General features: G+C 35.8%; 2 protein-coding genes and 1 long non-coding RNA gene across 3 annotated transcripts; 1 reads left to right on the top strand and 2 right to left on the bottom strand.

Moving 5' to 3' along the window:
- The first annotated feature begins 1,254 nt into the window (after positions 1 to 1,254).
- On the top strand, positions 1,255 to 8,846 carry LOC103967617 (BEL1-like homeodomain protein 2). The gene is given in 6 exon segments (XM_009380888.3): positions 1,255 to 1,656; positions 1,981 to 3,447; positions 4,541 to 4,926; positions 5,886 to 5,946; positions 7,983 to 8,571; positions 8,574 to 8,846. Coding segments are annotated over 5 exon segments (2,433 nt in total). The 5' UTR covers positions 1,255 to 1,656; positions 1,981 to 2,082; the 3' UTR covers positions 8,606 to 8,846.
- An 8,537-nt stretch (positions 8,847 to 17,383) lies between these two features.
- LOC103967618 (BTB/POZ domain-containing protein At3g50780) lies at positions 17,384 to 21,412 on the bottom strand. Its single transcript, XM_009380891.3, is given in 3 exon segments — positions 17,384 to 18,736; positions 20,686 to 20,727; positions 20,729 to 21,412. Coding segments are annotated over 3 exon segments (1,596 nt in total). The 5' UTR covers positions 21,341 to 21,412; the 3' UTR covers positions 17,384 to 17,794.
- A 130-nt stretch (positions 21,413 to 21,542) lies between these two features.
- On the bottom strand, positions 21,543 to 22,440 carry LOC125468258. The gene is made up of 2 exons (XR_007255037.1): positions 22,030 to 22,440; positions 21,543 to 21,582 (listed from the first exon to the last, which is right to left on the bottom strand). It is a non-coding gene; the product is annotated as an uncharacterized LOC125468258 (long non-coding RNA).
- Positions 22,441 to 25,858: the final 3,418 nt, after the last annotated feature.

Below are 25,858 nucleotides of genomic sequence, written 5' to 3'. Positions count from 1 at the left end.
TATTTTTGCACGAGACAGCATATGATAGTAAACTGGTGCCATTGTTCACTTTCTGCTTCACTCAGTTTTGTATGTGCATCTATCGATGTCTTACTATGGTTGGGTTATTAATGCATTGGCCTATCACTCAAAGTGACCAAAATGCTCCTACCAAACTAATGATCCTTGCCTACGCAAGATAATGATTGACATGGGTATCATGGTCATTTGGACATATCAAGGGATGGTGGTAGTTTGGATCGTTGAGATGACTTTCTACTCACCTTATCTTTATTTTATTCCGTAGTTTGCGTTGGTTTCCAAAAGACGACCCCCCCCCCCCCCCCCCCCCCAAAAAAACAATCAAATGACAATAGTAGGCCGACATCTAAAAAGGGTATTCTAGTCATATAAAAAATACATAAAATAACTAGAAAACCCTTAGAATTTGTGTTTTATTTTTAATTTTTTATTTTTGAAGCATGTTTTAATATACTATAATTTGCAAGAAAGAAGACTCGAATTTATGTGCAATAGAACATGTATATGTGAAGTAAAAAATAGTATGTGAACAACACATCCCTAAAACATATACTCTGACAAAATAGTCTAACTCTAATCAACATAAAACATAAGGAAAGTTGCCAAACTAATCAAAAATAAAATTTCAATTACTCAAACCCATCAAACTTAAAATATTGATCAAATCTTCATAACATGATGATCAACAACATAATAATCTTATATTGTCGATACATCAATTAAATACCGACAACATATTAAAAAACAAATCATTTTAACAAGAATTTGATAAATAATTATTTATACCAATTTCCCTAACAACCATGATTCCACTTTTTTAGTGGACGAAAGTAACCTCAACCACTGCATTCCAAGGTGAGGACATTAGGGTCATTGGAAACAAAAGTTAAATGAATTAATTTCATCCTTTTTTCCGGAAAGAGATCCTCTCCAGATCTATTCTATTAAAGCCTTTGAATTAAGTGATTTGAATTCTTGAAATTTTGATTTAATAGTTAAAAACAAAGGTTTCTTTTAAAATTTATAATAATTTTAGTCGTTTGATCAAATTTTAAGAATCCAGATCACTTGATACGAGAGCTTTAAAATAAGAGATATGGAGAGAATGTCTTTTCTTTTTCCCCACTTGGTTTGATATGTAATGATATTAATGATTTTAAAAAGTATTAGGCGAATAGAAGCATAAATAAATATAAAATAATGGTGTGGAAAAGAAGAGTCGATGAAGAAGAACAACAGCGACTGCTTCTCTTTCTCCTTTTTGTTTGTTTCTCTCTCTTGGAGCTAATAAGCTATATCTGCGTTTATTGGTTAATTAGAGAGAGATATATTAAATAGTGAGGAGTCTCCGAAAGAAAGCCAGCATTTTCATTTTTATATTAGCAAACATATACTCCCTCTCTTGCTATCGCCTCTTTTTTTCCAGAAGGGTTGAAGGTGATTGCATAAACAATCACTGCAAAGAGCAAAAAAGGAGAAAGAAAAGGAGAGAAAGAGAAAGACAGAGACGACAGACAGAGAGACAACACAAACAAGAGAGAGAGAGAGAGAGGAATTCAAGAAGCTTTCAATACCACAGAAGGGAAAACGATGTCTGAGAGCTTTACATCCTTTCATACTCTGCAACTCCTCGAGGTATATATATCTATGTATATAAATATACTTGATGATGATGAACAAAGCTGAAAATGATAAGTATAGATGAAAAGAGAACACAAAAATTAAAAAAGAACACCAACAACAAAGGGTAGTAGTAACCATTTTATCATTTCTCTCCTCTCTCTCTCTCTCTCTCTCTCTCTCTCTCTATATATATATATATATATTGTTTATAATAATTCTTCTCATAGTGATATATTTAATCAGCTTGATGAATTAATGAGTACTCAAAGTACTCTTCCATGATGGGTATTGTTTGTTATTTGCTTGTGTCTGACAAATTCATGCTGAATTGAACAGTAAATCAAGTGTGAAAGGAGAGGGAAGTGACTATAAAGCCAACAAGGGGAGGCAGAGAGAGATAAAAATGATGAGGAAGAAGATCAGTACTAGTTTTATGATATGGGCATAGTAACTTTACCGCCACTCCCACCACCGCCACCAAAGGGTAATCTTCATCACCGTCACCACTCAATTGATTCAGAAAACTACTCCAATCCTCCTAATTCTATGTCCCAAGACTACCACCAAGGCATCTTCACCTTCTCCAATGGCTTCGAGAGATCGGCTATGACAACTCACCAAGAACAACAGCAGCAGCAGCAGCAGCAACACCACTTGGCACAGCAGATCCGGAGGGAAAAGCTGAGGGTGCAAGGCTTCGAAACCCCTCCCCCGCCGCCACTGGCTGGCCTAAACGAGGAAGAATCCAGTGGCCTCCCAGCATACGAAACCGCTGGGATGTTGTCTGAGATGTTCAATTACCCTCCAGGCGGTGGCCCTGTTGGGGCCGCCGAACTGCTAGAGCATCCAATGTCAGCCAATTATCGGATGATACCTCGGCCGCAGCAGGCTGCAGCAGTGTCTGCTGCGGCTGACTGGTACGGAAGAGTGGGTGGTGGTGGATTGGGACCATTGGGAGATTCAAAAAATCAGCACCATCATCAGATTTCAACAATTAATGCAGACTCAGCGGCAGCCATGCAGCTTTTTCTAATGAACCCATCACAACCAAGATCGCCTTCTCCTCCTCCTTCTCACACCACTTCTTCCACCCTTCACATGTTGCTTCCAAACCCTTCCACCACCACCAATTCACTCCAAGGGTTTGCTGCCGCATCCGGTGGAGGGGGCTTTGGTCAATTCACTTGGGTCCCTGAGAGTCATCAAGGCCATGAAGCAGGAGGCAATACCGCTGGCGGCGGTGGTGAAATTGGTGGGGTTGTCGAAGGCCAAGGACTTTCATTGTCTCTATCAACTTCTTTGCAGCACTTGGAGGCAGCAAAGGCTGAGGAATTCAGGATGGGATCAGATAGTGCGAGTGGCTTGCTGTATTACAATAATCAAGGAGATCATCAACATCAAGGGTCTAATCCTCAGTATAAGAATTTGGGTTCCCATCATCATCAGGCATTGCATAGTTTGCAGCAAGGCGGCGTTGTAGGCGGTCATCACGTCAGTTTCGGGTCGTCATCGTCCTTCGGAGTTGTGAACGTGTTGAGGAACTCCAAGTATGTGAAGGCTGCCCAAGAATTGTTGGAAGAGTTTTGCAGTGTAGGGAGGGGTCAGCTCAAGAAGAACAAGTTTGGTGGTAGTACAAGTGGTAGGCAGAACACCACCACAAACCCTAGTTCTAATCAAGCTAGTGGCGGTGGCGGTGGCGGTGGTACCTCTTCATCTTCATCAAAGGATGTGCCTCCGTTGTCAGCCGCTGATAGGATTGAACATCAACGAAGGAAAGTCAAACTATTGTCCATGCTTGATGAGGCATGTAATCTCTCTCTCTCTCTCTCCAAAGACTTTTGCTTTTTTATTAAGGACCCCAAATTTTTTTTCTCCCAAGTCACCGGATAAACAAATAAAATTCCGGCCACTTACAATTATTTAAAAAAATATATTTCTTTAAAAAAATAGGTAAAAAAGCCGGCTGGTGTAGTAGGGCTTTTCTTCTCTTTCATAGGGTCGAGGGTAGCTAGTCTATGGTTTAAACACTACATTAAAATGATAATATATTTCAATGATCGAAATGGTTTATACTTAGCTTCACATCATCATATTACGTATAGGAAGGCAGTTATGAATATCAGTGCCTTTCTAGTTTATGATCATACTGTTCATAGTAATTTCTTGGGCAATCTATTGATATTATAACTTAGTTGACCCTGTTTTTATTTCCGTTTTAGTTCTATTATAAATTGGATGAGTAAGTGTGTCAATTTTGTATATACCAAAGATATTCTTATAGTTGCCATTACCAACCAATTTTTTTGTTGTACCACTAATTTGATATATGCATTTGTTCTCTTCTTTAATCAAGATCAAAACCATCCTTCTCAATTTTTTTTAGGCTTATAATACTCTGAGAATAAGAAGACCCTCTCTCTCTCTCTCTCTCTCTCTCTCTCTCTCTCTCATTTGATCTGACTGGTGCACTCATATCTCATGTTTTAATTTTCTCGTACTCAATCTTTCTTGTTTTAGTCATCTTCTCGTTTTCTTTTGTTACACTTCGTAACTACCTTCTCTAATCTAACATGATTTAGACTTCTTATCTGCTTCTAAGGTTGCTTAGTTATCAACATGTTGCCTTCTTTGGTCAAAACTTTTTTGTTGGTTGAGGAGGAAGATTAATTAACCGTGAACATGAATCTTTAAATTATGTCGCACGTTTTACATTATTTAATTTATTTGTTTTTTATTTGGTTGTTTTCTACATTTATTTCAAGCCATCAAGTCACTCCAACTTCTTAAAAATGTGAACATTTAAGCCCTCAAGAGATTGTGACTTGATAGTAATTCAGACATTTGCATTGAATACGTACATGTATAGTTAATATTGATTACATGTGCATGATTGCAGGTGGATCGAAGGTACAATCACTACTGCGAACAAATGCAGATGGTGGTAAACGCATTCGATCTGGTGATGGGTTTCGGAGCAGCGGTGCCGTACACAGCTCTAGCACAAAAGGCCATGTCACGGCATTTTCGGTGCCTAAAGGATGCGATCACGGCACAGTTGAAGCACAGCTGTGAGCTAATTGGAGAGAAAGATGGTGCGGGGACCTCAGGAATAACAAAAGGAGAGACCCCGAGGCTGAAGCTGCTAGAGCAAAGCCTAAGGCAGCAAAGAGCATTTCATCAAATGGGCATGATGGAACAAGAAGCTTGGAGGCCCCAACGAGGCCTGCCGGAACGCTCAGTCAACATCTTGAGAGCCTGGCTTTTTGAGCATTTTCTTCACCCGTGCGTTACCTTTTACCATACTCTTTTAGCTTTACTTCATATTATGATATATAATTGTGAAAATGACCATCAACTATTACTTAGGAGACTCTTATTTTAATGCACACAATCAAGTAAACACTCTATCAAAGATAATAATAATATTTTAACACACAAAATTGACTACACTGATGCATTTTTTAATATAAAAGCATGTGCCATGTGAGCCACATCTGTATCAGATTCTACCTCAGCAACATAGTTAGTTTTATGTCGAGATATCATTACTAGAGATATCATATATGGAAATGCTCTCTTGCATGATACGCTTTTTATTCTGCTGTTGGACTGTTGATCAGGTTGATTTTTGGTTCAAAACACTAGTATAGTATTGAAACATTATTATATTAGTCTAAGTAATGTTTTGTTTGGTCGAAACGAGTCGAAGTAACGTAAGTCTTTGATATATGATAGTACCATTAGAGCGGGGTTGCCATGCACTTTATTAATTAGTTAAATATTAAGTCAAGCTACGTACAGGTCTATTCTGATTACTGTTAAAAGGGGTTCGTAATTATACGCAGTGTCCTGGGATGGTGCATGGTCAGCCAAAAGCTGGGGAAAAAGTAATGCATTAATTCACTAAAGCATTATCTCTCTCTCTTTCTTAGAAAACACATTGTCTTGTATAAAAAGGCTAGAGAGAAAGAGAAAAGAGACGAGATTGTACGTGGTAGCTAGTCTGTTACGTCTTGTTGTTGTGGTGGTACAGTCCAGGTACAGCGCAGATGAGCTGAGCTAGGTAGCGATCGATCGAGACTGGATATCTTCTTGTCTTAGATTCTCACGCCCATGCAGAGAGCGAAAGGAGAAATATTTTTTGACCTCATGTTGGCTTAGAGGTGTGAGGAGGATGTGAGACTCTTTATACTGTTCAGACAAGGACTCTGATGTCATTTCCTTTCTGGTCTCTTTCTCAGGTATCCAAGCGATGCTGATAAGCATCTGTTGGCTCGACAGACTGGTCTGTCCAGAAATCAGGTAATTATTTTAGTTTTGGCTTCATCTTGAACAGTAAGTAAAGCATCTCAAAAGGAAACTTATGTTTAAAAGTTTCCTTTGCTGATCCATTTAACACTTTTATGCTACTTTAAAAATTATGGATTTTAACAAAAATTTTTCGTACTGTTTATTTTAACAAAAATTATATTTTTACACTAAAAAATCCATTATGATATCATTCATTTACTCTTTATTTTGTCATTATAGTTAAAACTCAAAGTTTTCAAACCATTTTCATTAGTTTTCTTTAAAAATTTGTCTTTCCAATTAACTCTTCAAATTTCATCTTTCATTTTAAAATGTTTAAAACTTGACTTTATCTTATTTGATGGAGCTCAAATTTATTTTCAAACTTGCAAGTGACCCTTTACTACAATATAGAAAGGTGTTGAGTCCTTACATGATGGTGTGGGTTCAAATTCTGTTGATAACTAATTTAACATCTAATCTAACAAAAATCTATCGTTTGACAAAAAAAAAAAAATTATTTTCAAAGTTTTTACCAAATAATACTTTCAAATAAAATATTGCACGGCCCAATTTGCTAACTTGAAGAAGTAGGAACTGACCTTGTAAATTGGGTTGCTACAAGGTCAGTTGCTAATTCTTCAATTAGCTAATTGGGTTGCTAGATCGTTGAAGATGCATTTTTCCTATGTGACATATCGAATTTAACCTGGGTACTTCTTTTGAAGATGCTCTTATACAAACTATGTATTCACTAGACATTACCTCATATATTTCACTTTTTCGTCCATTTTTTTCTTCAATATACGAGGGTATTATAGTTAAATTTATTGTCCCTACATGATATTTAAATATCATTTCATTTCTGCCACATTATAACGGAAACCCTGCTATGAAAAGGCTCCTGTATATAAACATGCATATGTATAGACCATCGTGCTAACGAAGAAGAAAGAAAAGATAGGTAACTAGGTAGAAAGACGAGATGGGAGGGAAGGGACCAGCAGTAGGTTCAGAAGGACTTACATGGGATTGGATTTTATTTATCCGGCCTTCTACGCTTCTCTATTGAAGAAAGACAATGCGTTTTCTCTGCCTCTTTCTTTCTTCTTTTAACTGTGGATTCTTTTAACGCCTTGACATAATCTGATAACAGTGAAAACCAACCCCACACCAGCAGACAATAAAGGCTTTGCCATGCAAGTACATAACAGATGAGACATGAGAGTTTGCAGCTTTGGTTCTCTCGCGCGCTCTCTCTCTCACACACACTCATACCAAATGACACCTTCCCTACCACATCTTATCATTTAAGAACCTTAAGTTAAAAGACAAAATAAATGTTCCCACTTAAATTGGTCATAGGAAATCAAAGCTATTCATAATCTTTAATTAACTATGGCAACTTCATCTCTTGTTTCATCATTAGCTAGGTCATTAAACATCGTAAACTTTAGCAATGTTACGTGGTAGTATCTTTTGCATTTATTATGTTTTTTTTTTCTTCACTTCAATCTGGTTTATTTGACAAAAAAAATGTGGTTTTCATGGTTTGCATGAAAACCCAAAATATGATATTGGTTACAAAAATCTTATAACATGTCAAAATTTATAGTTATATAGTTGTTCTCTCAACTTTATATTGAGAAAAAAGATGTAAATTTTATTTTCTTATCCTGCCAAAATAAATATTTTTATTGCCAGATTGCCCACCACACTTAGGGTTGTAATTTCACATGCTTGCTAAGTTTCTAAGCAAGATATTGGCATCATATATAGTGATCAAGAAGCAGTGGTAGTGAGAACAAGTTACATAAAATGATTTATTGCCACGTGGCTTCTCTATTTAATAAGGCAATGGCATGTACTGAGAAACTTATTATGTTTTACTGAAACGGACGACACGCTGGTGGTGAACTCGTTTTATATAAATTCTTCTCATAATGTAGACCCGTGGTTTGACTGTTATGAAATTGAGAGATGGATTAATTTTTATTTATAACTTTGATGCATGACCTAAAAATAAAGTGTTTTGGTTTTGAATGCAGGTCTCAAATTGGTTCATAAATGCTAGGGTTCGGTTGTGGAAACCCATGGTGGAAGAGATGTACCAGCAAGAAGCCAATGAAGAAGAAGAAGTAGGACAAGGAGGAGTAGGAGGAGCTACTAGTGCAGCAGCAGATCAAGAGAGAGAACGTAACAACAATGCTGGCCTCGCTGCACAAACTCCAACGCCTACAACGACAACGACAACAACAACAACAAATTCGCCAGCAAGCAAAAGATCCGATATCAATGCCTCTGAAAACGACCCTTCACTCGTAGCAATCAATAGGCATCAGCAGCAGCAGCACCACCACCCTATGATGGCCACCACCACCTCCACTGCGGTGGCTCCTCCTGCGTACCAGTGCTTCCCCCCCGCAGCTTCCGATGACACAGGTCGAAGTTACGGGACCACCTCGGCTAATGCAAATATTGCAGCTCATCATGATCATCAAAATAGTAGTAATATCGATTCTTCTACGACGCTTATAAGCTTCGGGACCACCACGGCAGCTGGTGACGTGTCACTCACTCTAGGGCTCCGTCACGCTGGTGGTGGTGGTGGAAACAATATGCCCGACAAGACTTCTTCTTCTTCTCCATTAGAGACTTCGGGGGCTGTTAGGGAATTAACCAACCACTTCTCTTTATTGATTAGTATATCAAACTTCTATAGACTATAGAACGTAGTAAAAAGAAAAGAAAAAACAGTTAATTAGTTTCTTTATCTTTTTTTCAATATTTTTTTTTTTACTTTTATATATATAACCTTCCATCCATTCTATGAAGAAAGATACATGGTGAGAAAAGTAGCATTATGTAATTAGTGGGGTCTATTGTAATTGCATAGTAGATGGTTTTTGCAATTACTATTTCTCCTTTTTAAAACTTTAATTAGATCTTGTACCTCAATAGGAGGTATTTACTAGAATAATATCATGAAATTAAATCATATTTTGAGAAGAGGAAGGAGAGTTACTTTGCACTATATGTCCATCATATAAATTGGTTAATGAAGGGAGAATTATGGTGATCATGTATATTTGTTATTTTAAACAATATGAATGAGAGATCCCATCATGAGTTGGGTTTATTAATTAATCTAGGGAAGTGGTTTTCGCATACTCTTATTTTCTCACTACACACTCTTGTTTATTTTTTACTTATGAATTGACTAGGTTAAAGGAAAAATCAATGCAGAAAAATCGGCAGTAGCATGTAGAAGAAGAAAATGAATGTGTGAAAGTTATATTCTCAATTTATCTTTTGCTTGCTTGTCTCCGTGAACAACCCATCCTCTATGATTGAGTATTCACCAGAAACAATATATTTATGATTGATTTGTAAATGTTATGCCTAGCCAAAACTAGAAATAGTGGTGTAGAACCACATGGTGTGGGAATTGCACGTAGACGTAAAGTTGAGTTGAAGGCATGTCAATATTTTGTCACGTTGACTAGGTGTGGCAATGTCTGTAGAGTCTAGTGTGGCTCCAAGTTTCAGGACGCTTTCCTTGATTGATTTCCCCTTTCAGATGGGGTAAACAATTTATTGCGTACGTTTGTCTGAATTTCCCCTCTCAAACATTGATAGACATACTATTGAAGGTTGAATTAGACTATGATTGGCAAAAGGAAGTGAAAACTGAGTTTTCTAATATATATATATATATTGAGCTGCATTATGGTGGGAGGTTTTGAACTTCAAATTCGGAGTAAATTGCTATAAATGGATGTTGTGTTATTTTCCATCAATGGTCATTTCAAGGGTCGCTTAATTGTACATGCAACATCGACGTTACTATGTCTTTGATCTAAATTGGTTAGCCAAGGGGTTCCTTATCATGTTTTCAGTGTGGCATTTGAAGTTGTATTACCCTATGAAGTTCCGGTACTTTAATTCGATCGTACGGTACATTGTCAATATGTAGTTTATATTAACTGAACAATGTCAAATAAATAGACAATGATCAAATATCGACAATGTATCATGTATTGTCAAATAATCTTTTCTGGTACCAAAGAAATCCTTTGCTGTTTTTTACTTTGGAAATCATTAAGCGCCTACTTAGCATTGGTGCCGAAATGGTGTTGAACTAATAAGAAAATTTTCCAACTACAAAATTGAAAATCAATGTTGTATATATATATATATATATATATATATATTTGGAGTGCAAATTAAGGATTCTGTTTGGTTTGGTTCAAACGATTCTCAAAATATAATATGTTCATCCAAAGGACCAAAGATATGTTGAATACAGTAAGTGTACAGTGATGCTTTGGTTGTTTAAGAAGTACTGTGCGTGAAGAGTAGAAAGTACTTTGAACCCCACAACCTAAAGCTAAGAAAGTTGTGTTCTTCAGTGGCGAATATATAGTGCAACATTGTTTTACATCGCAATAGCTTGTCAATATATTTTGTCTCCAACAATGCTCGTAGATGTGATAGATTGGTAGGTTTTGTTATTTACCTGATAACAAGTACCAAAACTACGCTTCCTTGAATCCCAAACAAGAATTTGCAAAAGCAACAAGTACACTTCACCTAATGTGTTGCTTTTTCTTTCAGAAACAATATGTAACAAACTGAAAACAATACGACCTACAGTTTGATTTCCTATGTTGTTGTGCCGCAACGATCAAGTGATGTTGCTATTCTAGTCAACAAGAACTAAATTGGAATTGATCTTTGGTGTGACCATTATATTGTATGGTATGACAAGGGGAAAAAAACTCCATTAAGCAGCTCATCAGGTGTTTTGCTTTAAAATTTGTTGGTACTGAATTTCAGGTCTCAATAAAGGTGCTTATGAATAGAAATGCTAACGTTAGTTGGTTTTGCGTGTATGTAAATAGTTGATAGTTAGACATCGGCGGTCTACAGCAAATTACCATAAATTCCACTCTCATGTGATATAGTTTAAGTACAATCATGTAGGTGCACGTGGTTGAGCTATATATTAACATATTTATCCTCAAGAAGCATAGGCTAAAGAATGTAAAGTTCCACCTTAAATCAAACACAATATATATTGAATGTTCAACTACTAATTGCATTGAGGTCTTTTGTATAAAACTTCACACAAGCTAAACTGTTAGGTTGGAAACAATATCAATGTTGACAGTCACTATAACACGGACAATTGCAACAAGGAGGATAACTCCCTTCACCTTAACTTACTATCAAGATAGTTGTCAAAATCAAACAGTGATTCTGGTACCTGAATGAGACACCAGAACGAATCCTCTGAGGGTTGCTGAAATCTAAAACTTCGCAATAGATATCGGATCTTAAAATTAATAAATTAGACTGAAAAAGTTATACGATGAATGTTCTGGATCAAACGTTCATTCAAATATAAGTTTTTTTTACCTTGGCTTGAATGCATGCATGATGCATGCACTATAAGCTATAAAGGTTGCTTTCTGGTAGGGGTCCTCCACGCCTGTAAGTCTGTGAAACTGTTCATTAACACTCCTGGAGCGACAGCACAGAGAGAGAGAGAGAGACAGACAGACAGACAGACAGAAGCTTTTAAGGCCTACCACACTCAACTATACTAGCAATCTTTAATTAATAGGGTTTGCAATTGCATACATCCATACATTTCAGAATATCGTTTCTTTGTCTTGTTTGGTCACCCAATTTAATCACAAATTCAATGTGAAGCAACAAACAGACGAAAGTTGTATGCAGGGCATTTGAATTTTTTTTCTTCGTTTTTCATTAAATTAAAAGGCCCCATTTGCGCTTCCATATGAGTACAGCTACAATACTGCATTTTGCAGGACATCAATGGGTGGACCTAACCCTAACCATCTATGTCTATTATAAAACAATAATGTTATTCTTACCATATTTTTATACTACAATTGTATACCTTCTTAGGTAGCATTTGAAGTAGATAGCCACATCATCTAAATTAATTAGCATTTAATTTCAAAATGTTAATCAATAATTAATAAAAAGATTGTTAATTAAATGATGATTGTGGTATACAAAGAGTCTTCTTCTGCCACCTAAGATTATTTAAGTGTTTTAATTAATAAAAAAATTGAAATTAAATGATGTAACTTGTCCAACTCATCTGCCACCTGAGATGATAAATCGGACTGGCCACCAACCAAAAACTAGGATGTGGGCACCTTAGGAAATAGAGAGATTGGACACGTAATTAAGTTTAATTTGGGATTGGGTCCATTATTACCTTTGTGTGCATGTCTCTATCATAACAAAATGTTGAACAAAATTGAGCTTACACCATAAAATCAATTGGTAGTATGAGGAGTAGAACATACAAAGTCCATCCTTTCATCAATTTTGAGATTTATTCTCAATACGTCTCCTCATGTGTGGCAATCCCTTCTTTCATCAAAGTGAGATTCATCCTCAACACGACCTATCACGTGTAGCGAATTTTTAAGCCTAACATGTAGACAAGAGAATTAAGTGATATGAAGCACGTGTGGCCGTTGGGCTTCACACATAGGACAACTTACTCTTATGAAAGTTTTGAGACCATAAAACCAATTGGCAATATAGGAGTATCCCAACTATTTATAAGTACATGCAAGGTCTCTCCTTTCATCAATGTGTGATTCAATCTCAACACATACTGTCTTTGTATCCTACACACTTGCTTTTGCTAATTGAAGTCTATTGAATTGAATATTTTTGTTTGTTTGCTAAAAATTTAGGGGGAGGTTGGTTACTCTCAACACTAGCACCAGGGCAGACCACAACCTCAAGCTTGAAGGACTTACGAGTGACACCTAACTGCCAGTTGCCATCAGTATGGATTTATTTACAGATTTCGCACTAACGAAAATTGCTGGCAGTGAAACTCAAACCTTGGTGGGGTGCCACACAAGGCTAGGACCTTACTAACCGAGTCAACCCTCGTTGGCTATTGAATTGAGTATGTTAGGGTTGAATGTTTTATTAGTTATATTTCATACCCTTTTAGATAAATAAAAATAAAAATTTTAAAATCTTAATTAAATGCATTATTATTATTATTATTATTTTACAAACGATAGCGTTAGTGGGTTAAATTGTTAAATGTTAGGGAAAGAAGATCGGTGGAGATCGAATTTCCACCATGGTGCATAGGCATTATTGCATTATTTAGTCTAGCTAATTATACATTTGAATGTTTAAGCTTTCATCATTGCCACCATTAAGACTTGAATCCATAAGAAACAATTTGTCAGTCATAACCCTATTGTTTATGTGCAATAAAATTTCTCTTGAAAAAAACAAAATATAAAGCCTAAAAACACTCAATACATAGGCAGTTAGCATGCATAGTTAATCGAAACCTTATAAATAGGTAAGCAAGTCCTATCTACATCACCTCCGAAATAGGTATCAAAACTTATAAATCCACATTACCTACACATTTGGTATCAAACCAAAATACATTACCTACATATTTAGTATCAAACACATCCACATCATCAAAATATAAGACTCCAATCTAATAACTTTTAAACCCAAAAATTAATTTGTTCCACATAAATAACATTAAATTATAAAAATGATGTTGACCAAATAAAAAAAAAACTGTAGAGGGTAAAATAAGCATGAAACAACATGACAGATGAGAACCATAACTATTAATTGACCTCATAAACTCACTTTGGTAAATTTTTAACATTAAATGATAGTCAAAAGATGAATGGGTTTTCCCTAAAATATTCTAATGCAATTGGGTTGAAATCTACTTTTAAATCAAAGGAAAACAAGGAACGTGATTAAGCAGAGGTGTATAAGAAGAGAAAATATGTGTATTATCATTTTCCTAACAAAAATAGAGAAAATGTTTTTTTGTCAGGTTGTTAAGTTGTCATACTGTGAATATAAGCCATTAATCTTGTTGATAATTGAAAATATTTGCTTTAGTTTGATTGAGCCCGAAACTAATGAAAGATTTGGGAAGAAACATGAAACCAATCCTTATACTAAGAGTGAGACATGACCGCGACTTAAGATTCAAGTAATAAGACTAAAGGAATGGGAGGAATAATTAGTAAAGCGCATGCTAACACGATCGAGCCAACCAAAAAATGCAAGACTTAGATTACCAGATGCTAGACACAATTTTCCTCTTTCTAACCTCTCCCTCTTTCTTGTTTGCCTAGCTTTTTCTTAGTGGCTCTTTCTCTTTCTAGATTTTGGTCGTTAAAATGGTAGATTGTCCGATTTCAAATATAAACTTGATAAGAGAACATTATCGAAAGAAAAAATACTTATAAAAATTTTGATTGGGTGATGAAAGATGAAGAAAAATTAAGGATATGTCATCAATATATGAATGAACTCGAAATCTAGTGTAACTCCCTCAGCCCAAAGGAGTGCAAAATAACTTGATTGCTAGAGAAATTATGGTGTGAATGGGTTTGTTTTAAATTTGAATGATATGGTGGCCTGGAACAGAGGATTCGAAAATCACAGGAGAACATTCAATCCTGATCCAGCAGTACTGTATTTGGACCACAGCCGTTGTTGTGGTGCAGCAGTGCCATTTTTATTTGGTTACAACTAGACGATAAGGAATCCAATGGGGTTTTTCTTGTACCACCACTGGTGAATCAGATAAGACAATTCTCTGAACATTTAAAGCCCGATGATATCCTAAGATCGATCCCTGTAATTGATGAGGAAGCTGAAATGAGTGTTTTTCATTTTTGGGTTCAATAGTTGGATTGATTTGATTGTTCCGAACAAAAATGTTTTTGAGAAATGATTTCTGTATACTCATGTTTATTTATGTCTCGTGACCCTCTTTTGATTTAGATAATGCAAAACTACAAATAAACATGAGTGCATGGAAGAAAAAAAAGAGAGTGCGGAAATCCTGCTCTGGTTTTACTCTTTAGCAGTATTGACGAGTTAATTTGTTTGCAAGTCATTCGTAGAAGAATAATCCTTGGCTGCTGAAAATTCAGCAGCCATCCCTGCTTTCACCAAATCAGATTTGGAATTGTGCTTACAATTTTAATTATTTAGACACATGTCCAAATTTAATTGGATAAAAACAGAAGTGGCTGTTGAATTTTCAGCAGCTAAGTATTGTTCTTCGTAGAATATATAGATAGATGATGAACTTAAACCCAATATGTAATAGTAAGTTGATACCAAGGGAAAGTTAAAAGTTTAATGGTTCATGCAGTTTCATTTTAGCACTACCTGCAAAATGCAACAGGTACTGGAGCCCCAAGTAGTCCTACAAATTGCAAGTCTCTTAGTTGGAAATTTACTGCATTACATGGAAAAGTCAATTCTATATGCATGCAAACCTACGGACTGAAGAAATTTTGCATTGTTACTAGAACACGAGTGGTACACTACTTGTTTTTATATAAGTGGTGAAAAATTTTAATATTTAAGTTATTAACTTTTTAACACACATATCTCATCATTTGTATAGTGACACGTGGTGTACCACTCCGTGTTCCGATCACATTGAAAAATCTCTCTGTGGACTGACTGCATGTGGGGGCTGATATCTTTTTTTTTTTTTTAACAAAAAGTTAGGGGGAGATTGGCTTATTTTCACCACCAACGGCAGGGTATACCACTATACCTACAACCTCAAGTTAGAAGAACTTACGTCTGGCATCTAACTGTCAGCTGCCACTGATATGGATTTACATAAGAATTTACAGATAATGCAACAACGAAAACATTTGACTACAGGGATCGAACTTGGATTGAAGATTAACCACAAACATGCCTTTACCAACTGAATCAACTTAACTGGGAACTTATATCTTCAATGATAAAAAGAGCACTTACTTTCACATCTATAGCAAAAATTCACCTCTCGCATTACCTTTTTCTTATAATTCTCTTTTTATTATTATTATTATTATTATTTGAAACAAAACACGAAAGAAAAAGAAAACCTGAACATCTGAGTACTAGCTGAGATTTTTGTTTTTTGGTCAAGTTTGGTGCCAAATGAGTATGCATAGTAGCATGTGTGTGGGAAATGATCAATTAATGGAGCACTTTCTGCAGTGCATATAAGCATTTGCTTGCTCAATCTCATGAAACACGTATATGTTTTATACAAAATATTTATTTAGAATTATTGCTTATGGAACTAGAATAGTGGGCTATTAGAACTGGGGGAGTCAATTAACAAAGACTGATCTTTGAGACCTGGCCTCTCATGGGCTAAAGCAGCAAAATAGCAAAATCAGGTGTATAAACAAATGGGCCATATCACGCATATGGCTTCTCAGGACCTAATTGAAATTTGGATTAATGAACTAAAAATCCGTGCAGATGTCGTCGAATGTGTTATAAATATGAGGTAATGGTCTTTTGGAGTAACACCATTACAACATACATCCAAACTAAAGGACTTTAAAAGGCCAATAAGGGGGAAGAAGTTCTAAGACCATCTCCAACCATTGCCCTAAAATCTAAAATTTTTAGCTTTGAAAATTTAGGTTTTAACCCAGAAACAAATTTTCTGCTCCAACCATTCCGGCCTAAAATTTTAGCCTCAGATTATTGAAGAATAAATTTAGGCTAATTTTTTTTTAAAATTAACTTTTCAAAAAAAAATTATGTAGACTATATCCTAAATTTATTTAATGAATATTTTAACCTAAAAATATTTAAATTCCGATAAATATTGAAAAATTACTAAACCGACACATTAAACTCATGAAACACTATAGAAGAATATGAAACACATGATAGAGATGTATAAACACAAGACACATGAGCAAACATGGTTTTGGAAGATGGTAGAATGACAAATTGGAAGAATTGTAGATAAAAAGTGAGTTTTGTGTGGATGTTTCAACAATTATATAGGTATTTATAGAGTTTTTTGGTGAATTTTGAGTTAAATAATTTTTTATAATTCTTTTAATAGTTGGATTCAATAAATTTATAAATATAAAACAAAAATATTAACTAAATTAAATGTAAACCGTTAGATAACCAACAACCCATTTGAATGTGAGTTGTTGATCAACCAAAAGAGTCGTTGGGCTCAATGTTATTGGTAGACAAGTGGGAGATACACCCATGTGAGTGGGGGCTCCACCACTAATCTTGGGCTAAATCTAGCTTTTTATAGGTTTTAGGCGATGAGTTGGAGTTAGCCTAAGGGTGTTATTTCAAAAAACTATTGCTCTACGTTGTGATAAGTTCAAGGAACCAATACTCACAAATTCTTTAGTTCATGGGCCAAATTTTACGAATCAATTGATATTGTTCACAAATTTTACGAACAGAACCCTCGATAGTTCTTTGTTTCAAACTATACCAGTTTTCGAGAGTGAAGCTATCAACCGTTCGACCATATCCCCGAAAAATAATTCTTCCCTCTAAAAATGAAATGAAGAATAAGCGGTTTGATCATACAAAGTACCAATTGGTTTAATATCACCGACCTTGAAATTTATAAATAATCTAAAGCCCTTGATAATATTAAACTTGGTACATTATACATGATCACATGAGGCAACAAGTCCAAGTAACTCTTATCTTTCAACAATTTCCACATGAAACAATCAACCCACATCACATCACCAATACAAAAGCAGTTTCTTACATCACATAAAGCAGTTCACTTCCAGGAATTTCTCAAAAATCCTCCAGTACTTCACTCTTTTGACTTCACACATAAATATGTCATGTTAGCCTTCAGAAAATGAGAAATATTCCAAGCCTTCTTCTGTTCTTCCACATACTATGGAGCACACCACTAATTTTACAAACATTACTCCCACTGGTTACAGTATTTCTGTAGTCTTTACGTCTACTGTGAGGTCAATGAGCTATCTTACTGGGCGGAACTACCTTGTCCTTCCATGTATGGTCTAACGAAAGTTCTCCTCCACCACACTTCAAACGCCCTCTGAAGATTCGGGCAGCTGTCGCCAGCCTTGAGAAAACTTCCCAACCAAGAAAGCATAATACTTTGCTGGTCCTCTAGAGGCAGAGTGAGGATTGTCCTACCAATTCCTTCTTCAACAACCTTTCTGTCAAATGACCGGCACCCATGTTGCAGCCAGTTGTAGTCGTCAATCAATGGCTGCAGCCAGGTTTGTAACAACAGCAGACGGGTATCCTTAGATGGCAGCAGCTCCCCTCTACCAATGCCAACAAACAGCCTTGCTGTGATACAGCTAACATGGTAACGAGATACAATAGGCAGCTTCGTATGTAAGGCTGCCAATTCTTGCTGGCTAGCCCACATTACTGCAAATTCGTCTGCGGCTTGCTTGTCAGCCAAAATCTCAAGCAACCATGAGAGGTTATCAGCTGCCAAAGCTATTTGCTTCACCACAGGTTCTTTGTTGTCGACAGGTTTATCAGAAGACTCTGGCTCTGCAGCGTGCTTGAATAGGGACAACAGCAAGTTCACACAGCTTCTGCACGAGTTATATAGTGTTTCATTGCAGACGTTAGCTGAACCTTGAGAGCTTGAGGCACTGTTGTTCTCCTTAAGGAGCTTGAGCACTACGGATTTCATTTCACGCCTGCCTCTCTCCTCATTGCTTGCAAGAACAAGTCCAATTATGTGGGAAAGTGTGTCCTTTTGGGGTTTAGAAACGTCGGACGAGACTCGTTTCAGTACAGGAGTGACCCCAATACCCTCACTTTGGAGTCGCAAGACTGACGAGACAACTTTTTCTTCTTCCTCGTCCCCAACCCACGGGACTGCTTCCAAGTACTCTAAACATGACTGCATGCACGAGTTGAAGCCAAGTAGTTCTGCAATCTGAAAGAAGGTGCCATTAAGATTCAGGTTAGGTTTCGGTGTATTCAGATTAAATTATGACATACAGATGGTATATAGGGAGGCAAGATGAAAAATGAAAATACAGGTAAGCTGACGAGAGATATACAAAACCTACCGAATGACGGTATATGATAATCTAAACGATTCTACTTCTTTGCATTATAAGAGTTCATTTACCCACTTTTCGAACCATCTTAACAACAATCAAATCTGATGTCAAAAATAAACCCTATTAGTATCAGCGGCCATAGGCTAAATGAACTTAATGAACGCTCCAAAACATGGAGCAATTTGATCCCTATCGATGAACTTAACGAAGCCAAACTTTCTAGCTAATCACATATGATTAAGAAGGGCCATTCAGATAAAACAATCAATCTGCATCTCAAAATGGATATAGGGTGCTGAAATGGAAGATGCCACAATCCTAAGCTAAAAAAATATCACACGATAGTGACCAACCACATTTTAGATTCGATATAACCAAACAGTTTGCAAAGGCCACTTACAAAATCTACCTAATCACCACTGTGCAGGGATGAAGCACCTTTTTTCTGTCTAAACATGTTTAAAAAACAATTCTCGTGCATGGAAAATTATGTGCGGATAGATATTACTCAAGTTAACTACAAAAGAAGCCTGATGAGCGTATATCCCTCGACTTTCTCAGAGAAGGTCATGTTTTTTAACATTGAACAAATATATACAGCTTTGTATGAGGTGCATATGTACACATTTCTCGTGCAATAAACATGCTTTCTAACCCTAATAAGTGAATCTCTGTTCGCTTTCCTCTTATTCTTTTTCATTCTATTTGTTAACCAGAAGGATAGTCATTTAAAGAGAATACCAAAATGACCTGCCAAAATCCAATTGGACGGAGAACAAAACAACAGATAAAGAAGCATCATGATATAAAGAATCAACATGTGGAGGCATTAGTAAAGGCATTAGTAAAGGCACACCCCTCTTCTCCTCCTACACACCCCCTTTTATTTCTGGCTATCGAATTGAATAAATCAAATGGAAATAGTAGATAGGAATAAACACGGGTGTGTAGGGGTCAATGTATTAAAAGCATGAGGTGTGGGCGAAGCCTCACGGAACCTAAATTTTTTAATATATACACTGAGCGTACACATATATTACATTAAAAAAAAAGATTATTAATCAATAATCACCTTGAGCACACACATATATTATAAATACATATACACACATATATATACATATATTATATATATAATAGAGGATGAAAAGCACAATGAGCACACATAACAATGCATGCAGACAGCACACACATCCATTATATAAAAAAATAAAAATTAGAAAAAAAAAAAGGCAAAGAGATGATTGTGCAAGGAAGAGGCATGAAGCAGTTAACACCCTACCCAAAATTTGGGTTTGGGAAATATAAAAAAAATCCCCTGAGGCGCGCTTAGGTGGCTCCAGCGACGCCTTCCACCCACTCCCTCAAAACAGAGGCAAGCCTTTTAAAACATTGGTAGGGGTAGAAAAAGGGTGTATGGTTATTATTTCTCTTAATAAAAGGGAGAAAGATTTCTACAATATGATTAAATGATAAGCCACAGTACAGTGCAATAAAGCTTATATCAACTCCATGTCCGTCATATACACTCTGTATTAATTAATATTATAAGTGACATGAAAATTTGTAACAAGTATATATCCGAAACAGGAGGGATTTGGTGATTCCACCCGACGGCTGGAGCTCCTAAAAGTAATACACATAAGAGTATGAAAAGTATAACCAACGCAAAATATATCAAAATAATGAAGAGCAGTAGCAGAAAGACTGAGGTAATTGGTTTTGTATCTGGCATTAACGCATAACCAACAATAAAAACAGCAATTTTGCAATCCACAGAAGTGAGATAAATCATGCATTACACAGTTCAGCGTATTACCTTTAGAATGCGGAGTACACGCGAGACACTTTGTTTCATCAAGCCGTTGCCTCATGTCTTTGCAATACATCAATCCAACGGTTTCAACATATATTTCAACATCATCACAATCTTCCATGTTAAGACAAGTTGAACCAGGCTGTTGTTCAGAAAGTTTATCAGCAAAAAAGTTGCTATGCTCAACAAGAACATTCTTGTGAACGCTCAACTTCACGCAAAATCCCTGCTTTCCAAGTAAAACCACCTTCATATCACTAGTTCCAGGATCACCAAACTCAATTGCTACCTTCCTAGGCAAATTTTCAACTTTGGGCCTGGGCACTCTCTCCGGAACCATAGATGCACTAACCACCGTCGCATCCGGCGCCTCAGGACCAACACCCCGTAGACCATCAGAAATACTCGCTGATCTCGACGGGATAAAGGCTAGCTCTTTCTCACTCAGTGGGGTTTGTTTTCTGTGAGCTGCTTCCTTGGGTGGTGGTGGTGGTGGTGATGAGGGCTTCGGTTTGTGCATGGAATTGTGAGCTTTTAGGTTCTTTTGAAACACAACAGGAGAAGGGCAGCACCAAAAACCTTCCGGCGTCACGGCAATTGGGACATTTCTAATCTTGACTTGGCCTTGTTCTACCCTCTTAAGTCTAATTTCAGCCATATTTCACAAGAACTTACAGCAATTACAGTTAGCACATTGCTGTAAATCCCCAATACAAAGTTTTGGAACCAAAACTCTCTTCCTCTTCAAAAGGATCTAATTACAATGTAAACTCACAAGCATGAAAGGTACAAAGGTGAGACTTCGAGGTTGATGCTAAGAACCCTAAACTGAGAAATCACTTACTCCACAGCAAGAATTGCATTTCAGTGAAAACTGAACCGACCCAGCCAGCGATTTCTCTGGAAAAAAAAAAAAAAAAAACAAAAGATGCAATCTTTTTAAGAATTAAACAGCAGAAAAGTAAGAACAAAGTTTGAGGGCACTAAACGGATTCAAAAGCACAGAAACCACAGATCAAATCCAACACAAAAACCCACAAACAATTAACAAAATGGAATAAAGATGGATTTTTTTTCCCCCAATTTGAAAAGAATTTGAAACCCAAAAGAGAGAACTCACCAAGAACTGGTTAATCTGAGAGCCCTCTGAATATTTATTTTTAAAGTGAATGAATGGGAGCTCTCGGTGTCAAGCATCAAGGGAACCAGTGAACAGATAGTTGCAGGGAGGAATGATTAGTAATAGAGAGCCTTTAATTAGTAAAGCTAAGAAAGCCCACAACCCAAAAGGAATAAAAAAAATATAATAGAAAGAAAAACAAAAAGAAAAAGAAGAAAAGTAGAAACCTGCAGAGATTGATGGTTCATGGGTTGTGTTTTTATACTTCAACAGGCTATACTTTTGATGATGATTATCTCTCTGCTGCAAATGCAGATGCAGATGTTCTCTCTCTCTCTCTCTCTCTCTCTCTCTCCCCTCTATCTAGAAAATACTTTCTCAGTAACCAAACAGGCATGCCTTACACTTGTCTCTCATCATTTTTCTATTACTCTTTTCTGTGTTCTTTATTTTTTTGGCTGCAACTTTTTCTCTGTTCAATATTGTTCCTTGTGCTGGCTTTGTTGGAAGTGGAACGTTGCTGGATTTTATAGGCTTTTTGAATTTATGAAATGCCTATAACAATTTCTCTTATGTTAAATAAAATAATATTCTTATTACAAAAGTTATTAATGTGAATATATTTCTTTGTCAGGAGCATCGCTTTCTTGTTGAGTTGATGTGTACATTGATCCAAAGACTGAAGTGGATCTTTGAAATTTGTATCTGCCAAATTGATCTTTGACTAAAGGTGAAAAGAGGGTACTAGGTCCCTTCCATCAAGTCTTACTTATTAAACAATTCAAACCTTTAAAATTTAATTCAACAATTAAAATTATTATAACTTATAAAGTGGATCATTGTTTGTAGTTGTTGAATTAAATTTTAAGGATCCGGATTGCTTGATGGAAGGGCTCCGGAGAAAATCTCTTTCCTAAAAAGAGCACATGTTTGCCAAATGTTACATAAAAAATGAAAGTTCAGTGACTGATGACTTGAGTTTAGTTGACTTTGTTTGACTACTATTTTATTTACGATTTATTTTTTGAAAAATTTCCAAACAAACAATTTTAATGAAAATTTTCTACTTCTTATGTTTTTATGTTTAACTTTATGTATTCTTTTATTTGTACAAATGGCTCAACATTTACTCAAATTTGAATCATCTACATTACTATAGTTTAGATGACTTTTTAGTATAAAAATCGTTTGTAATATAAAAAGAGTTTAATGATTTTAAAGAAAATATAGAATGAAATATGTATCATATAAAAAAGAAACGAAATCAAATAAAAAGAGATTGCCATAACGAGGTTTTAAGTTGATGTAAATTGAACCGTCCCACATGACACTAGTCAATAATTGACTTACGAAACCTCGGAAAGCCAAGTTTAATAAATATATAATTAATTCCGAAAAGCGAATTCCAATACAAACTCAAGGTTTATTTATACGATAGCTTGAAGTATAAAATAGGTTGCCTATAAAATCAGATTCTGAAACCAATTCCTTATTCCAAGTTGCCAACACATAACCCATAATAAAGATTTCGAGAAATGTTAAGAAGACTTTCTTAAAAATAAGACTATTCATGAATTTTCTATCACTTTATGTTTTTGGCATAATATTTTATAATGTTGACACAATAATTGATGTTAAACTGTTATGTAGCAGAGAGTACACGAAGGAGTCCCACTTTGAGAGATACTCCACCCCTAAAATACACTATGGGCTATACCTATAGGCAACCCAATGCCCCAACCGCATAGTAATTGTCTTTAGTTACAATAAATGTTTAAATGCATCTCCACTTCTAAATTGTATACCCTATGCCATGAGTATTAAAATATTAAAAAAAAAGATAATTTTATTTGTAATTTCGGATATGATTTTAACCAATCTCGTCACGCCACGTGTTATTATCTTAAAGTACAATTTTTGTAAATTGCCCAGTAACGCCACTGAATTATTTTTCTGTATTTTTAATCATTTTTATCAACCTAATTAAAGTGGACCGTTGGATTACCTTATTTTGTACTCCAATAGCCCATATTGTGCCATGTGGCCCAAAAGTAAAATTATATTGTTTCAAATTTTTCTTTTTCTTTTTCTTTTTATTTTTATTTTATTTTTGCTAGAAAAATCTGGACCGTAGGTAGAAACATTGTGCAAATCCAAAAAAAAAAAAAAAATTATTAATGTGGCTGACGCACGTGTCTGAAGTTGCGCGTGAACCACACATGCCTGAAGCAAAAAAAAAATATAATAATGTGGCTAGCGACAACCTGACGTCATTCCCCCCAATCACTGGGTCAGGCAATTTGGGCCTGGGTTGTGTGTCGGGCTCCCCTGGAACCCAATTAATCGGGTAGGGCTAGAGCACTTTTTGAGAGATTGGGGGATTGGATTACCCAATGGCCTAGGAGATTGTCTTCCGATGGACTTGCTTTGAAAGAATCTCTTTAGCATTTCTCTTTCGAACCGCATTGTCTCTCACTAATAGTTTTTGTTTTCTTTGTTACAAACAATATTATGAAAGGGAGAATCTAACTCAGGGCATTAGTGCAAAAGAAAGGACTTTATAAAATAAGTTCACTCTTATTGTGCGTCTTGATTGATTAAAATGTATGCTATGTTTATCTCTATATAACATTTCATTATTGAATCAAGACACCAAGCTAGAGAACAAACATGTTGTATGTAAGTTTTTCTCTAGTACATGAAATGAAACTCTTTAACAATTTAGCTACAAACTCGTTGCAATCTCGCATAGATGAATTGATTTGCAAATTTAAAATAAAACCTAATTTTATTCTTTATTAAAACTAATGGTGGCCCATTTTAGTACATGTTTAGGGAAATGAAGGACCATAATTCAAATGTGCCCCACGGGAATTTCCTTTTCTTCTTTATGTTCCATAACAATGTACCTAGTTTACTTTTGTTCTTTGCTTTTATGCTGTTGCTATTTACTTTATAAAAAGAGTGGGATATGGATCATCATAAGAATCACAATCAAGTGGCACATATTCACATAAGAATCACATAAGAAATATTTGACAAGGAGCCCCCACAAATATGCAAACAAAAATTGAAAATCTTTTGACTTAATTTTGACCCTTTTTATTTCTTTTAGGTTTTTGTAATTATCAAAAAGAAAAAGCTATGGAGTGTGTTGTCAACTGTGCATTCTAGCATATATGTTTGTGTGTGTGTGTGTGTGTGTGTTGTATACATAGATATCATGCATGCAATGCTAGAGTAAAAAAAAAAAAAAAAAAAATGGTGCAACCCAAAGCTCTCTGCTTGGCGAGGATCAGGGGAGTTTACAAATAATGCGAAAATGGAAGAAAGTGAGCGCACGTTTTCATGATCAATGGTGGTACCAAAAGAAATTCCATGGAAGATGGCCTTGCTGTAAGTTGAGCCCACCATGGAATATGGCTAATCATGTGGTGGGTTTGAATTTGATCGGTGTCGAGCTGTAAATTAACCAATTAACAACTAAAGCTAATTTGTGTGAGATGAAAGTCTTATACCTAATACCTAATGAGGGAAAAGGTCCAGCTGCATGCATGCTGCTGACGATGGAAAGGTTAACAAACAGAGCATAATGTATCTTAAGTTCCCTTGTGTTGGTGATTAAAAATAAAAAAAAAAAAAAAGCACTTTTCTATAATACGTTGTGAATGAGATGCATCGGTGTTTGAATGACTAGATTAAAACTGTCAAAATTCAACCATGTAAATTTAATCGTCCAATGCACCGGGCATGTGTATGGTAGAACTTACTGAAAAAAATATCTGAACTTACATGGCCAAGAGCTGAGATCTTTATTAATTAGAGGGCTTCAGCATGACTTCAAAGCTTAAGGGACGAATTACTTAATCATGGGTTTTTTTTTTTTTTTTTTTTTTTTTTGGGGAAACCGGAAACCACACGTGGTGGTTGGTTTGGTGGATTTGTGATTTAAACAGGAATAGCAGTTTTGGTGGGATTTAGCTTTGGACTCCCCTTTGTCTTTTTTGTGGTCCTAGAAGGTTGAAATGAAGATGTGATACCATACACAGAAACAAT

Source organism: the organism of the source record quoted next, unplaced genomic scaffold, assembly GCF_019419815.1.
Source record: "Pyrus x bretschneideri cultivar Hongxiangsu unplaced genomic scaffold, Pyrus_bretschneideri_v1 Contig8, whole genome shotgun sequence".
In the NCBI taxonomy this organism is placed as follows: domain Eukaryota; kingdom Viridiplantae; phylum Streptophyta; class Magnoliopsida; order Rosales; family Rosaceae; genus Pyrus; species Pyrus x bretschneideri.
The sequence above is the reverse complement of the archived record's forward strand: the minus strand, read 5'-3'. Positions and strand labels throughout refer to the sequence as shown.